Here is a 17,895-nt window from a genome sequence, read left to right on the forward strand (position 1 = left end):
GTCTGGAGTAAGTGTTGAAGTATGAAAGTCTATCTTCAAACATTCTCATAGATAATCATCCGTTTATAGATAACCCTCTCTATTCACTGACTCAAGTTTGCTGCTTATTTGCTCGAAGAAAACATTTCTATTTTAGGAAAGGTTTCAGTGTTTTCACACTCCATTCTTGCATTATGCTACGTTAAAGCATACATGAAACGCTTGGTTTTTATTTCTTAATGGCGAGTATATTGTGTGGTCTAACGTATAATGCTAGAAAAAAGCTTCCCAGGTTTATCTTTTCTTAAACCTATACTCTCCCTTTTACAGTATGTTTTCATATATCCTCTAATGTTTTGACGACAAATACTGGTGGTTGAATATGTGTTAACAGGCTAAGGTGTAGACATTGTTGAATAACTTTTATTTCTTTATTACTCGTGCAAATGCTCAATGATCTCTTTATATCAAACATTTTATATTTTTAAAAATTGTTTACATATACCTAACGTTCACAAAAACATGTATTATATCATTAGTATTGGGTTCTTTAGGTATGCGTTATCCAGTCGTGGTTCAGCCATTTGACTGGCTTCTGACATTGGTCTGGTTTCTCTTTGCAGGAGACTTGTGTTAGGGATCTTGACCTTGGTCTGGTTTGGCGTTTGGGAAATGCCACGCACCAGTGTTTGTACTGCCTCAAAACAGGAACCTTGGCTCACTCACACTTAGCTCAGATGACCTGACATTATCCAGAAATATTTCCTGCCGGATAACTTTAAAAGAGCAGCTTTCCAGATGGATGTTGTCTTGTCAGTAGAACTGAGTCAAGTATCAGTAAGTTAGCTATTGAGTAAGTATACATACAGGTATAGCCCCGATTTTTTTCAGCGGTGAGACACACAGTTTTAATTTATAGTGTTATAGAAATTTTAGCTATAAGATCAGGTAGAGATTCATATTATACCCCAATTTTGCCAAAAAAAAATAAATGAATAAAAATAAATAAAATAAATCATCGGATCAATTTTATTCTTTGTTCTTTTACTCTTACTTCTTCATGCAGTCAGTTTTTGTTCCTTGGTTGACTTTATTGCGTTGTAACATACACCTGTTAATTTGTACTTCTAACTTATTTATTTGATTGGTGTTTTACTGCTATACTAAATATAGGCGGGAGGAAACAACGGCGGAAAACCACGATCATCCGCAGTGAAATGTTTATGAGGCCCTATTAACTGACAAACAGCTGACCTTATCGATCTCAAATTTTCTTATTTGGATTTTCTATACACGTTTCTGTAGATTGTCTTTCCCTACGTTGTATAGGATGGAAGCTTGGTTAAAAAATCTTCGATAAGCCTGTCTTATGGTGCACATGACTGTTTTAGCTAGGGAACAAACCCTTGTGGTTCATAAATTTCATGCATTTTATGTGACACTTGAGACTCTACATGGGTCGAAAACCATGAAGACATGAGGTGAGTCTATGACTGTCACCATATTGTCTGTAATGTTCTAGTATAGGTATTTAAATTCACCTCTCGAAACCACTATCTGGTTTATTGGGGGCATATTCAACATCTTCGGACCTGATCGTAAACTGAATTCACCGTTCAACGGAATAGGGGAATAGCGTGTATTGATCAGCAAGTCAAGATATTGGGAGCAGGTGTTCGTCACTTTGAAACAACTTACACATCGCCGCATACATCTGTCAGCTGTCGCGGGAGGAAATTTAGCAAAACTTACCTGACTGAGGGGCCAAACTCTAGAAAACGTGTTCTTGTTTCCTGGTCTTTTAAACGTTAGAACGCCCGATTTGTGTGCGGTAGCCCTGTGATCAATCCCGAACAAGGCCATGTGACTGACTTGAAAATGGTCTGCTTACATTTGCACCCCGGGGCTGATACCGCCAGGTGGAAGTGTCACTGTCTGACAAGGAAGAGTGTTCTTCATGATGCATGAGTCTTGTGTGAATATGGCGGGACCGACCGGGGTCTGTTTTAATAGTGGGTGACGCCGTCTTGAAAACGGTAAAACCTAATCAGATGATTCCCTTCTGCTGACTGAAGAAATGGACTGTTTAAGAACATCTTCCGAGGTGTGGTGTTGGGCTTTAACTAAGCTCTGAAAAAGCTACCACATCGACATAATATAACTCCCGCAAGGCTCATAGCACCATGGCTTAAGTGGAATAAGGTGAACAAAAATGCAGTGATTTCAATAGACGTCACTGGTCTATAACACTGGTCGATGCAATTTCTCATCTATGTAAATATGTATTGGATGTTTATACCCGCGTATATAGATCTCACTTTATGACTGACATTTGATGTAACCAAATGTAACCAAAATGTAACCAAAGATACCCCACTTGTACATGAAATTACTTTTGTCATTGCTCAGTGTTTCGATATATGTCACTGGCGTTTGACTCAGCTTAGTCAACATTATTTTTTGTGCATATGCATGGCGTGCACCTCAGTAATATTGTTCTGTTAGCATCTATATATCGTTGATGGACGATCCACATAAATTCACATAGCCAGTATTTTATGATGCTGTACATATGCAGACTGGACTGCCTGCAGCGGGTCTCCACATTCAATATTATTTCATCCACATGTACTTGTAGGCTTGCAGCTTATATGCTGATCTCTGTGTCCTCTCAGTTCATTCTGCCCGGTCTGCATAATAAAGAGTTTTTAAAGGGCAAGAAAGGTCAAAATAAGAGGGTGAACCGGTAGACGAATTAGAAAATATTTCGCGGGATTTTTTTGAGTGCAATGGCTAAATATATACCCATGTTCGTTTCATTTCGATCACTGTTCATGACAGAATTATTGGACAGTTGGAGATCATTCCATCTCAGAACACTTTAGTGAGAAGATATCTCATCCAATTATTACGACCGATATTGTATATCGTGTACCTTTATTGCAGTAACAACCAATATTATGCCAACTAGTAAAAGATAATATTAACGTAAGGCCAGTAATGTTTACGGTTTTCTTGCCGATGTTGAAAGTGGATTCCAACAGGTGATGTCCTTAATTAGCGTTAATAACACTCATATATGATGTACGGATTATTACGTCATCATCGTAAGTTACTACACGGTCGCATAGATAAGAGTTTACTATGTGTCAATTAGAAAGGAACATATACACTGTACTGCGTTATTGGTGTTAACACAATATCCATGAGAAAAAGGTAACTATACTATCTAACTGAAGTGTCTGCAGCATCGAAGAGAAAAGTTTTAACATTATTGGTTGTTTATATAAATGTATGTAAAGATGATACAAAATGGGTTTGTTTACTACAACAAAGTAGCTACTTCACAATTGGTCGTAATAAGAGACTTATGCAAAAAGATATACCAAAACACAAGCCTATATCATGAGTTATAAATGGTAATCATAGGATATATTTATTATCTGCGTGTGAGGAAAAATTCAAGGTAGAATCACAACAAAAATATAGTTAAAAATATAGGAATAAGTAAATGTTTCCAATATTGCATGTAGTACAAAGAAATGTGTATCATTTTGAAAATTGTTCAACGCCGCAATTTGTGCAAGTTGTGGAACGGTGCTTGGTGTCTTACGAAAAAGAGAACTTTCGCCGAAGGTTAGGTTTAGGGACCGTTGGTTTCGCTTTAGGATAGCTATAAGGCCCGACTTTGCCACAGCCCTTATGCCACTGCCTGAGTGTTATGAAGGAGGCCACTCCTGCCAGTGCCGCGGCCCCGCTCACCACGCATACAATCAACACCGTGTCGTCGGTTGCTCCGTCGCTAGTGGACTCCTGGGTTTTTGGCGTGGTCACTGGTGAAGTTGTGGGCAAGATGTATTCCACCGCAATATCTGCGGCTGATATTGCTGTTTCGTTGGTCAGGTAAACACCGAAACTGTTGTAGTTCGTTGATACGGTTCCAGAACCAGTTGACGTGATGACCACAGACAGTGACCTGGGGAGACATGCGGGAGAATTATTTCTCATCTGTGAATTTAGCTATATTTATTTATTTATTTATTGTTTGATAGGAGGTTTAACATGAATGAGAATTATCAATCGTCTGTGGATCTAGCTGTATTCATTTCCCTTTTGTTTTGCTTGATGGGTTGTTTACTTGCTAATATTTCAGTTATATGGGTGGAGGAAGTGTGTATGTGTAATACGAGGAATAAATTAACCTCCAGCCTTTCGCATGGAACTGACCAACTTTCCCAAATGACAAGTTAGCTATTGATAGAATATATAGGCGTCAAACAGACATTCGTATACCAGCCGTTAACCAAAATGCACGTCCTAGGTCAATAATCGTGAGATCAACACCGTTTAACACGAACCATCAAAGAAATGAGAAAGTATATAAAGTAAGATATTAGGGCTTATCCCTACAAAGAAAAGCAGCCAACAACTCTCAGTGACGATGGAAAGACGTAAGACATTTCTTCGTCAAATATTTTCATTTCCAAAATGCACAAGGCACTGCTTTATATATGCCGATAACGACGTTATGAGTATATAAAGTCATGAAACTCACCCAAGGTCAAAGTTTTCTGTTAGGTTTAACCCCTGCAGATCTAAAATGAAGACCCCAGAGCCATTTCCGGCAGCCGAGGCGGTGACGACGAATGTGGTATCAATCAGACCGCTTGCATCTGTTATGGTAACCGTGAAGTTTTCATCAGAGCTCCCATAGTTGTGGAGAGTGTAAGGTATCTCAATTGGTACGTTTGGGTCAGCTCGAACTGGATAACAAGGACATAGACAAAGGAAATAACACTAGTAGTCATTGGTGTAGTTGTTTTGAAATCAAACCTGTGTCATGGTGACATAATGATATACATGCACTGAAGCAAACAAAAAAAACCAAAATAATAATAACTAGAATGGATCTGCGAACAGCACATCCTAGGCCGGGATCCCGGATCGGATCGATGACGTTTTCCCCACCCAATAATACATGGCCCTTGTAACTGCAAGTTCATACTTCTACGTATCAATCCACGACCTGTCATGCACAGACTATCTGCCTGCCCCCCCCCCCCCCCCCCCTCTTGACAACGGGGCTAGGCAGCCATACTTTTGCACACATAGAGTACATGTGTAGCGCTTTGCACTCGGTGATTTTCAGCTTTACACCTGTTACGGTTTTCTCGCAGCAGACCTCCAAATGTGGTGAAGAATTGCGCTTTTTCGCGTTTTCATCGCAATTTGCGGCAAAACTATACGTCGCCGGAAAGAAATAAGTCCACATTCATGATCAGGACGCCAAACAGGTAGCATGCTTACAATGTTCGTGCCTTCATCCTAGTTGCAAATGCATTTAAAATGCATCATATAACATGGGGACATCAAAGTGCCAAATATAGCAAATCGGCCTTTGGACAATATTTGAAGCACTGCAACTCCGACGTTTATTGACACACTTCAATGATTTTCCTCACGCTTACAGTACACATATGGCCCTTTGGATCGAACTCTGACATGACTGACAGGCATCAGCGGTAAGAGAAGAGAAAGAAGAAAAAAGGACATCGGGACATCTGCCTGATGTCCATTTCTTGACGTCGATCATCTTCGCCGCTCGACTGCCCCAGACACATCTGCGTCACGCCACACAGCCGGGAGACGGTTAGCGTTTAAATCCTTGTGTAATTAGGTCAAGTCGGAGAAAATTTCGCCACCATCTCCCATACCATCCACACTATTATATATCTCACTAAATCCCCAAAGCAGTCGCAATTCTCACTTCAAGTCTACATACACATTTTCTTTACGCTTATATCTTTCATATGGAGCATAAGTTATCGTTCGAAAATCAACACATAACCAGCTACACGGCTTTCAATGTTTCCATGCGACCTTACACTGTTTGTCACAGAGGCAGTCTGCCAGTCATTCGCTATGCTACGCTACGCCCAGTGAAAAACGGCCATTCCTTGGCAGACCGAGCCCGTGTTACAGCAAGTTTTTACTTCCACGACAGGGGCCTCCGTGGCTCAGTCGGTTAGCTCACTAGCGCAGCGTAATGACCCAGGAGCCTCTTACCAATGCGGTCGCTGTGAGTTCAAGTCCAGCTCATGCTGGCTTCCTCTTCGGCCGAAAGTGGGAAGGTCTGCCAGCAACCTGCGGATGGTCGTGGGTTTCCCCCGGGCTGTGCCCGGTTTCCACCCACCATAATGCTGGCCGCCGTCGTATAAGTGAAATATTCTTGAGTACGGCGTAAAACACCAATCAAAAAAAAAAAAAAATCAATCCACGACCTGCCATGCACAGACTCACTGCTCTATTGATAGATCGGCCGTTGTCAGAAAGTCAAAACCTGCACCACGGCACATGTCCATATCTGTCAATCACCCTGGCCTGGTTAGCTATAGTAAAGACAAGGTGTGCGCAAAACAAAACTAACTTTTACAGGTCCACGTCATGTGCTGTTGTAGTTCGAACTCTACGCCATCTAATAGAGTACTGGAGTTAGATGGGAACTGGACTGAATGTCATCGTACAACCGTTTCGGGAGATCACGGACAGTGTAGCCGAAAGCATCAGGTCAAATACTATAAACCAAGTCCAGTTCCCCTCTAACTCCATGTTAAAGCAATAGGATTCTCAAATTTTTCTAAACAAAAAACGGTGTTGTCCTTTAAACGCTTCTAGTGAGAAAACTGTTGATCGTAGATCAAATCCGTTGGCGAATGACAGAAAGAGCATGTCTTGGGTTACACTTTGGTGCAAGTTGCACATTTCTAGCTTCCATAGTTCTCGAGTTAAACGTCATTGAAATTACCTAACTTTGTTTAGTTTTTTGCTTATATCTCCAAAAGTTACATAGATATGGAAAAAATAAAAGCAGATTCGGAATCAGCAGCTCAAGATACATCAGAACCCGTTGAGAAAAATTGAAATTTCAGAACTTTTTTCGACCAGTGGCGAGCTTCCAGAGTTTTGACCGGAAGTGAACCATTTTTGGAAACTTATTGTCACTCGTGACCTTCCAGCTGCATGTGGAATTTGAAAACGATCGGTTCTGTGGTTCTTGAGAAGAAGATTTTTAAAAGTTTTACACAAAACCCAATATAGCGGACGAGGCACGTGACCTAGAAAAAAAATGGAGAATATATCCCTAGGAAATCTCTGCCAGATAACATGAGCAAAATTTGGGACCTCTATGTTGAGCGGTGTTGGAGTTCTCCTGCTAACAAGGTTGGTGAAAAAAAATAATAAGAAAAAACAGAACGATTTCAATAGGGATCTCGTTCGGGAAGAACGGGATCCCTAATAAAAAATATCCATCGGGAGCACCTTGACTGATATATATGGTTCATGACTCCTACATGCACTTTTCAACTTTAGATTTAAAAAACTGGATACTGAAAACAAAAGACTGACAAAACCTAGATACTTTCAAACAATGATTTTGTGTGCGAGGTTTGATCGTGCTGATTATCTATTTACTTGGTGTTGGTTGATTTATTTCAAGTCTGAAATCTTGGGGCTCATAGTAGTCCTCTATCAGTCGGTGAATGGTGTTCCCTGCGTTGTCCATTCCCGTCAACAGTATCTGGAAAGGCTGTAACACAGAGGAACTAAGCGATAACCAAAAGTCACTTCTTCAAGAATCGCGTTGCCTTGACTAAAATATCAAATCTACTTCATCAAAGATGACATTAACGCATAATTTTAAAATTTTGTGAGGGATGCGCACCATAAAAGCCATGCCATTTCCCAATGATGCAAGCAAAACACATACATAGGAGTAAAGACCTGCAAGTTTATCGTAGAAAAGAAGGCCGCGTACATTAACCCTTAGGCATATCTATACATATATTACATGTAATTTGTAATCTGGTACATTGTTACAATCTGTTGCGGAAGACTAACAAAATAAGTCTATAAATACACTGTAAAGCTCTAGACTTTCTCCATATGTACCGATCTTTTATGGCACTGGACATGTACGCTTGTCACATAATTATAAATTATTATAACAGGGTAGGCCTCTATACAAAGTCATTAAGCTCTTTGACACATAGGTAAAACTAAATGACGCTTTGGGCAAACTACATACCTGGTTAGGAACGGTTACTGACGCTGTCAAGAAATTCTCCGTGATGTATGTTAAAGGCACCTCAGAGATGGTATTCCCCTTTATATCCATTAACGTGACTTTCGTAAAGTTCCCAACACCAGTCGCACTTAATATGGAGACGCCCAATACGACATCTTTGCCTGCAGACAACACATTAGAATACATGAGGAATGCAAGATTTTTGTTACGCTTTATAATCACTACAAATTAAAATGTTCCCGTAGTTAACAAGATATGTTGGTGTACACAGTAGTTCTAGGAACACTTTTTAGTGCCCCTGCTGGCTTCCTCTTCCTCTCTACGTGGGAAGGTCTGTCAGCAACCTGCGGATGGTCGTGGGTTGCCCCCGGCTCAGCCAGGTTTCCTCACACCATAATGCTGGCCGCCGTCGTATAAGTGAACTATTCTTGAGTACGACGTGGAACACCAATCAAATAAATAAACAAATACACTTGTTAGAGTATATATTATTATATGGTTATATCTTTTGAATTTCCAATGAGATCAAGAACTGATATATATCAGAATACCTGTCACCGGCTTGCCCTCGATGGGAAAGGCTTGTCCATCCTCTGTCGTCTCAAACATCTGCACATGGACATTAACTGAACTTGCCCCGACTATTTCTACATGTAATCCTGGAACAGGGCTGTCAAGGTGCAGTCGCCAGTTCCCCTTAGTAGCGTTTTTGACGTTGTAAGCAACAAGATTGGTGGTTTGTATCTGAGTTGTCAGTACTTCATCTGTAAGCAATTATATAATCGTGTGAACAATTTACGTAAAAAAATATGCGAGGGCTCATAGCGAACAATAAGTACAGAGATGTATATTCAAAAATTGTAAGAAACCGATAAAGAGGTTTACAGTGAAAAGTGTTTAGGTGAGATCAAACATGCAATGAAATATTTATATAAATAATACTTTGATAAAACCTCGGAGTAACTAAATAACTTAAAACCTTACCATTTATTTTTCACATATTTTTTGTAACATGTGGCAGTAGCCACAACTTGGTTTTCGGTCTAATTATATCGTATTCAATATATATATAGTATAACAATACAATAACGTAGTCATTCATAGCACAGAATACCTGAGAATCTTCATTTGCATATACTTCACGCACCTGATGGGGTAAGCAGAGACATTCCGGGCAGGTATGTACCGGATGTCGAGGAGATGAACACAGAAAAATCCCGCAAAGTCTCATCCACTGGAATATTGTAATCCCTTTTTCCACTTGTTGTAATCCTCAACAGAGAGACTTGATCGCCTCCTGACAGCAAGTCGAGTACGCCACTTGCCTCGTTGATATCACTCTTCGACGAATAGAAAACGTTTCCTCCAGTCTGTGCAGCAAGAGTTGCAAAAAGTCCAGGATACTGAACTTCTGCAATTAGATTTTCTTTACTCATCAGGTTTTGGTTATGAGGGTTCTTGTGCTCTTTGCAGCGTTTTGACGTGCGAATGCGATATCTCTTCATTAGAGCTTGATACGATTATAAATTTAACACTAATGATAATTTTGTTTCACTACATCGGACATCCACGCATGTAAAGGTATGATTCGGACATTTACATAAGCTTTAAACATTAGTGTCTGTAGAACAAGAGAAGTTGAAACATGTACACACCACTGGGGTTGCATTCTCCTGTCAGCAAGAACTCTAATACGATTTGTTTGGAAAAGGCTGTGGCTATAACCTTGTCCATCAGCTGTCCGTCTTTGGCATTGGCATCTGAAAAAGTGCAACGAGTACTCAAAGTAGATAACAGGTTCTGGATAACAGTACCTACAAAATTAGTCCTCCAACCCAGCTTTTGATACCCATACAGCATACAATGATATGCTCACTCAAGTGTATATTCATATAGTAATATGAAGACTCTAACACACCAAAACTTATGCACCAACCACAAATGTATAACATATTCTATTTAACTCTCTTTCCTGGTTCACCTATGATTGTGAGAAAATGACAGAAACAAAACAACAACAAAAAACGTCATGCTGGCTTCCTCTTTGGTCGTATTCGTGGCAAGGTCTGTCAGCAACCTGAGGATCTTCTTGGGCTAATTAGCACATTTTTTTGGACTTACATAGACAATGTAACCTGTGAATTTCAAAATTCTCCTTCAAGTAGTTTTCAAGATATGAGTAAACCGACCTACAGAATAAGGACTCACTATATACCTACGGTTTAACCAGATATTGAACCAACTTAAGTGTTTATGTGAAATGATTCTGATCTCTTATACCATGGCGGTCAGTTTCATTTGAGGAGGATTAACCAGTATGCCCGGGGTAAATCCCCGAACTCTCCTAGGTGTGACGTATAAAGGTGCGTTGGCATTTTCATGGAAGAGAAGTGGTTCAAAGTAAGATTGTGCCAACGGTTCCACACGCGTCACCGACTGCTAAATGCCACAATGGCCTCAGCAATGAGAACAGAGATAGTCAAAAATAACCAGTCAAAGGCCCGGATCGAACCCGTACCTCGTATGCTCCGATGATGAAGTCATGCATCTTTCCATTCAGTATGCACGTCCTGTCCCATTATTTTGGACATTCATGCATAATGGGGTTCCTGTCGCGTATAATTTTACTGATATGAGGTAAGGACTGATGGGTATATACATGGTTTGGTCTCTTCCTGTAATCACAATCTATGTTAGACTGACCTGTGAAAATGAAAACTTTTGAAAACTCTGCGGTGGCCTGCAGCCCAAGAAGGATCCCCTCGAGAGTCCGTTCTGGGCAGTCTCCTCCACCATGTGGTACCACATCCTGGAGAATCTGTAGGAACTCCGCCCCGTTAGCCACTTCTTGGACTGGACCGATGTCTGCAAGGAAAGAAAAAAGAAACAAGCTGAGCTCAGCAGAAATAATGCATCTAAACGCTTATCTCGCAACAGCATAATGCAAATGTGTCCGATGAAATAGTTTTTTTTTTCGGCAAGAACTTAGCTGATATGAAATACAGATAGAAGCTACTGGTTTATTTTTCGTTCGCTAGGATCCATATATCTACACCGGAAATCAGGACCGTGATTCTGTGTTTGCTTATGTGATTACAGTTAAAAAAGTAAGGAAAGAGCCAGGTTGTGTGTTTCTGCTAACGTTGTCTATGTAACCATCACGTTTACTATAAAGGCTCACACAACCTGCTATAATGTACACAGTTCATGATAAAAATCTAGTCGTCAAAACAGAGATTCCTACACCAACTGGCTAAGACGTAAGACGACAACGGCCAAAACGACTTTTAAAACAAATCATCAAAGAACTAAAAAAGTATGTAAAGTTTGAAATTAGGTTTGCAAGCACAGTTTGCATTCATATGTGGAATGAAAAAGTTAGGCACAAAGAAAGATACTAACCTGGGTCTGCGAATGGGACAAAGATGAAAGATTCGGGAAGATGGACAGTCCCCGCGCGCGTGTTCACGAGGCTCTGTGTCTGTTGTTTCACAGCATTAATGTCGTCCAACATGCTGCCTGTGGTGTCCATCACAACACATAATGTAACCCCGGTTCCGAGACCAAGCAGCGTTTTAAATTTCTTATCTCCCATCACAGCCAGTATTCCATTGTCTAGGCAAAGGACAAGACAAGCAAAATTAGTTTAGTTGTAATGTTGTATTACTAAACCCTTCGTGTAAATAAACCACGGAAGCGAACAATCATATAATTACTTCCAGCATAACTAAATATTATCTTGTGTACGTGGATACAGGTATATAAGATCCCAGATCAGCAATTATTAAGCGATGCTCTTGCAATCTGGGTTTGAAGAATAAACTGTTTATTCGTTAATTTATAAATGTAAATTAAACTAAGACTGTGGTTTGAAATGTTTGAAAGTCTTATTATTGCATCAATTCGTTTCTCAGTTTCACTGCAAAAATCTGAAGATAAAGGGAGACAATTCTTTATATACATATACATGTAGGCGCTCTAACACTATACATAACAGAAACATTTGGGTAAAACATTCTATGCAAAAATACGCCAATATATAAAACAATCACATAGTAAAATTGTCTCAGAGAAATACATCCCATTTCTGTATACCTTGGTCCTGGAACAAATTAATAGCTGCTTTAACTGCGGATTGCCCGGCTATAGCATGAAGCTGGTGATGCGGGGAGAATAACGGATTGGATGTCTCCTTGTTGATCCCACCTGTAGCGGCAAACGTTCTACTGGAATCGTACATACCGCCGTGACTACATTTACCTGCTTCACTTAGCCCGACTGCAAAGGAGAGAATAGGTGCACAATTGGAGGAAACAATTCATTATCGCTTAATAAGTGAAAGAATACCAAGTTCAAACTAACAACATCGGTTAAATTTTTTAGGCATTCCACTGTATCTGACAAGAGTACATTTCTCTCTCCATGCAGCCTCGATGTACCAGCCAAATTTATGTCAGTGACATAACCTGGCACGGTTTCATTAAAATTTTAAATTTCAAAATCGCATAAAAATTAATACAAATCTACAAAATATTCAATACCAAACAAAAATAGACAGAATAACTTTTCACCAACCATTGAAATTTGATTTTTAGTCGCCTTTGGGCCAGAGGTTTGAAAAGGTATGACCCAAACATAGCTCAGCTGATAATGCAATATGTTTTATATTGAATCTTGCCAAAGCAATGATGTCCATTAGTTCTACTGGATGAACAATTTCAATGAGTTTGGATCACCATAATCAACATGATATTGAGCTATGCACCACCATACCATATTGAGAGTTGCTTGTCTTTTCTGTGTCGCTGTCACACTACTATATACATCTTACACCTGAAATTATTGCTATTCCATTTCCATATTTATGTAACAATCTGTCTTGGGGATTAACTCCATTTGTATGACTTGAATAAAAAAAAAAAGAAAAAAAAACTTAGCAGAGGACTTTCGTAAATCACAGAAAAGATCAAATACTGCAGTTAAGAGAATTCACTCAACTCAGTGGTGGTAGAATTAGTCGCAGTTCGCCAATACATAAAGATCTTTCAAAATATACACACTCGTCTCGATAGCCCCATATAGGCTACTCATTGATGCAAGTTAGAGACTTTGAGACTTGGTTTTGCAAGCAGTTCTCTAATATAAGAAGAATGCGCACCAGAACATGAATGGTATTATGAAGGATTTTATACTCACGATTTGGTTTGGTTGAGAGGTAACCGCTTGTTAACCCTATCCCAGATATTAGATTGTCACTGCAGTTGTAGCTAGCGAAATATATAATAAACATATATAAATCATGTGAAAATATATTTTCAACAGTCGCTTTATAACACGTTAAGGTCTATCACAAAAAAACTTTCCTGTCATTTTTTTAGCAGGATTATAACTTACATATAATTTTGGGTATATAATTTATATATCAAATGTTCATGAACTTTTGACGCCGTACATATCCTGTTATATCAGTACCATGTGTCACATTAAACCATATAATACCTTGTGTTAACCATCGGGCAATTGGTACATGTCACCAATGACGAATCTGCCAGTTTTAATATATTTCCACCCGTGACCCCTGAAATAAGACATATTTACATATTAAACAGATTTAGACATGCACTGTTTTACTTCACCAAATATAGGCCTTACATAATGTAAGTTTGTTTCTATTTCGACTGGCAGAGCTCTCGACTTCTTAATTGCCAATAAGATATAAAATAAAGTTGTTTGTATTTAATTTACATTTGTAGGACTTTCATGGATATTCATAAAGCCACCATAGAGTTACGCACACATGCCTTGGTGGGTGTTCTGTATAGTAAATACACATAAAATATAGAGACAGTTTGGGAGAACTGGGGGACATAGGTTGTATATATGGCGAACAGAATAATACAACTTACTCTCAGTAACGATGTGCTCAGAGGCTTGTAGAAGCCGGTTTAGATTAGTGTAATAAAGTACCGAGCTTTACATTACGCATTACATTACACATTACATTATGGGTATGGCATTTGATATTTGTAATGTAACATTATTACATTATGGATAACAAATGATATTCATCGTGTGATTAATGTGCTGTATTACACAACTGGTGGTGATTACCAAGTTTGTGCCCATTATGTAATAAAATTTGTTTACTTCTACAAGAATATATTGTGTCATTAGAATTCTGTTTACAAATGAGTTACCGTCTCAAGTTGAATTGTAGTGATGTGAGACTACATTAACAGATTCTCCATGGATTGGTGATACAAGGTGTTGCCGGTTGTCGATGCATCAACCCTAATCGGGTTTTTTAAGTCACCAATCATTTAAACTCTCTGTGTGAACTATTTGTTTCTTCATACAACTATGTGTACAACGTCGCTAACTCGGACTCACCAAGATCCTCATACAAGTCGCTGCCGTGAGTTTCGACCCAGTTTGTGTTGGAATAAAACGATGACTGGACACAAATCACGGCTCCAATAAGCTCCCGCACGACATCAAAGTTTGTGAGATTGTACGGCTTACTCAGAACTCGTTCTAAATCCATCCTCAAGGACAACAGAAGCGCCAGTCCTTCAAACAGAAACACAAACTGGTCCACAAAATTTATTACTTTTATATGTGTTGTACATACACCCATATTCGGAAAACCTACCATTACAAGCCAATACCATGCAGTAATGGCCAGAATATTATATGCCTTCAGGAAATTGACTGAATTATTATTTATTTTGTCAAAAGAAAAAGCATTTCCGTAATAATACTGTAAACGTAATACTCGATTTCAAAGAACATGGACACGTGAGATTACCATCTGCAATTTCCTCGCTGAAAAAATGCGCCGCTCGGTTCTCAAGTCGACAGAATTTCATAGCAGATGTTGCAATGGAGAGGACATTTCCTGAAAACTTCTTTGCTGAAACCTCGCCTGGATTTGTGAGAAAATAATATGAGATTATACAGACTGGACCTGTGACATTATAATCTTCTTCATAACATTAAAAAACTCACATGTACACTTTTCCGTTTGTTTTGCAGAACAGGAAACTATTTCTAAAACAAGTGTAAGCCGAGAAAATATATTAACATGTTTTTACCCACGTTTAGGAATGTTAACCGCACATAAGTGTTCTGACTTGATTGTTCTCTTTATTAAATAGTAGAGACTAAGTCAGTGCTATTTATCGTTTACAGATAAAAAACTAAACTAGGGAAGTGAACACTGCATTCAGTTTAACCGTCATGTACTCCAATACAAATCAACACCTTTTCAGCATTCCATTTTTAATACAGCTACATATTCCAGTCTATAAATACCACCGGAAAAAGGGAATAATTTTTATTACCAACATTTGTCTACAATTCAATGACCGTTGCCGTCATATGTATTCGATTAGGATATATGTAGCTGCATTTGAATTCTCATGTTAAACATGTAGACGTTTGAACATAAGTTACGCGATCTGAAATGGATAACAAATATATATTTACCTCCATAGTATGCGTTGAACAAGGAACTTTCTGTCAAAGGGTCTAGTGTTTCCAGAGAAACTGCTGTAGAATTCGGCAGTAGACTTTGTAGAAATTGTGCCGTCACGTTCAAAATTGCTTCCCTTGTGATCGACGTAATTGTGTAGTCATTCTTTGAAATATCCACTCCTATGCTGTTTGGGTAAAAACTTCTGCCGAAGGATACAAAAAGGAACAAAATCATACAAACTTGGATCGTCGAGGAAACCATGTCGCCGTTGTTGTATTCACATTCTAGGACGTCGAGGAAAGTTTTTCTTCCGGTTGGCTTTATATATATGGGACTTAGAGGTCGCAAGTGATAATCCCAGTATATTCTTTCAGGTATAAAATATGTATTTTAGGTGTACATGTACATCAGACCAACCAGCCAACATGTAGATATACACCCAGGGATTGTTGCACAGTTGCAGAGTTTCTTCTCTTACTTCAGGGAACACTCACCACCATATATTCTACTGTAGGTAAAGATCTATAGATACGTTGCCAGCTGGCGTGGCTGTATGCGTTTAAGACCTTTGGCACCTCCCACATGGTACTTCGTTACTCGGAGACTGTAACTTCTGACCTGAGTAAGGATTAGGATTATGACTCACGCGAGATTAACTCACAAGAAATCTGAATGATATGATTAGGCCACGAGATTAGCATGGATAAGAATCCCATGTTGTTTAATGGCAACAGGCTATATCCCTTATAGCCTCTATGTATGTAAACATACCTTATGTCGTGTGTTCAATCAAGACACTCCTCAAACGTGAAAAATGTATGTTGATTAACTTAAAACGGATTATACATTTAGCTCATGATCAACATGGGTCTTCAGCTTTAAGAACTACATTATGTACCATTGGGCATGTTTAAACCCTGTTATACATGTAGATGTATATAATAGGGAATTATGAAGGGATATGTTTTAGTCATACTTGAATGGGTTATGATTGCAGCTCGGTTTATAGTTTGGCCTTGTTAGTGTACCGTAATTAGAACATATTAGCATCATGTCATATTCCTTATTTTCGACGTAATACGGAATTTGGCTGGCTGATATCCGGTCCTGTATATAGGCCTCACACTCTTAAAGCCGAAATTAAATTTCTTGTTTAATACACATTTCAAAGACCTCACGCATAGACTGACCTTGACGTGTCTACATCCCAAGGATCAGTCAGTATCGATCTTGTTTTCCTGTAATTGTTATTGGAAAGACGCTGTATCACAAACTTTGAGGAATCCTGGTTAATATAACCAGTTTCAGTGGGCACGTTAAAGTTAAACAGGCTGGTCAGCGTTTGTGAATGCATCTCCAAAATTGTCAGCGTCTTAAACCATAGGTATTAAATAGTGAATTAATAGGGTATTAAATAACGGGAAAGCTCTAGAATTAACTGTTAGAGCAAAGATGAACAGGGTGATCGTTTCCCATTTAACGGAAGCGGTCAGACTATTGGCTTGTAAAAGAGGAAGAGGAGGGCGTTGTGAACGGAAAGGTCTCCGGAAATTTGAGCCGAAGATCCATTTTACTGACGCTCAGAAAGATTATAAAATGAGAATACAGATGAATATCATGGGACTTATCTTTATGATCTGAGAATTCGTGGCACAGCTGAATTTGATATTGGTATATTGTCTTAACAGGTACTTCCACACAGGAAATCATCAACATTTATTATTTGGCAGGCCTTTAGTGAACAGAGTAATTTTGAGAAGGAAGCTGAGATAATCACAAACCGTAAAGGGTCGGTCAGTCGATGATCGCAAAACCCATATCCTAGTAATAACACATTCATTTAGTATCCAAATCTTGTACTCTGCTAAATATACCAATACAACTCACGTGTTTTGAGAAGATTTGGTAAATAGTTCAGGAGCTGACCGGTTATTTACCACGGTTTATAGTGCCAAGATCTGTGGAATTTACAAGGCTTATGAGTTTCCGAGAGGAGTACTTAGCGTGTGGGTACTGAAGATAAAGCCAGACTGAATCAGATATAGATTATTAAGATATTTGGCTCCATCAGACTTTGACTTGTGACTTGAGCAAAGCAGACGACATTCGCAATTCACTGAACACTAGAGATGCTGAAATAAATCACCGGCACAACCAGCTTCACGGGAAGAAGCAGATAAGTGCTTAAAAAATGAAAAGGGAATAACTGAGAAGATAGTTAGCCCCTAGGCATCATCTACAGGCTTGGTTTCAATGAAAGAAGGTAGTACATGGTTTTTTTATTATTATTACAGAGTCACAGTTAAAAGATGCTTACCCATTGTCACGTACAGATGATAACATAGCTTTTACT

At 39.0% G+C, this 17,895-nt stretch overlaps 2 protein-coding genes across 2 annotated transcripts; both read right to left on the reverse strand.

Annotated features, from left to right (window-relative positions):
* Positions 1 to 1,385: 1,385 nt before the first annotated feature.
* LOC135471354 (uncharacterized) lies at positions 1,386 to 8,799 on the reverse strand. Its single transcript, XM_064750561.1, has 5 exons — positions 8,617 to 8,799; positions 8,066 to 8,226; positions 7,453 to 7,567; positions 4,535 to 4,742; positions 1,386 to 3,955 (listed from the first exon to the last, which is right to left on the reverse strand). Exons 1-5 carry the CDS (start codon positions 8,672 to 8,674, stop codon positions 3,589 to 3,591), a joined length of 909 nt encoding a protein of 302 aa, XP_064606631.1. The 5' UTR covers positions 8,675 to 8,799; the 3' UTR covers positions 1,386 to 3,588.
* A 405-nt stretch (positions 8,800 to 9,204) lies between these two features.
* On the reverse strand, positions 9,205 to 16,896 carry LOC135470911 (von Willebrand factor A domain-containing protein 7-like). The gene is made up of 9 exons (XM_064749960.1): positions 16,733 to 16,896; positions 15,554 to 15,744; positions 14,874 to 14,990; positions 14,456 to 14,635; positions 12,161 to 12,343; positions 11,468 to 11,680; positions 10,769 to 10,930; positions 9,761 to 9,825; positions 9,205 to 9,435 (listed from the first exon to the last, which is right to left on the reverse strand). Exons 1-9 carry the CDS (start codon positions 16,894 to 16,896, stop codon positions 9,205 to 9,207), a joined length of 1,506 nt encoding a protein of 501 aa, XP_064606030.1.
* Positions 16,897 to 17,895: the final 999 nt, after the last annotated feature.

This window comes from Liolophura sinensis, chromosome 7 (assembly GCF_032854445.1).
Source record: "Liolophura sinensis isolate JHLJ2023 chromosome 7, CUHK_Ljap_v2, whole genome shotgun sequence".
Lineage (NCBI taxonomy): Eukaryota > Metazoa > Mollusca > Polyplacophora > Chitonida > Chitonidae > Liolophura > Liolophura sinensis.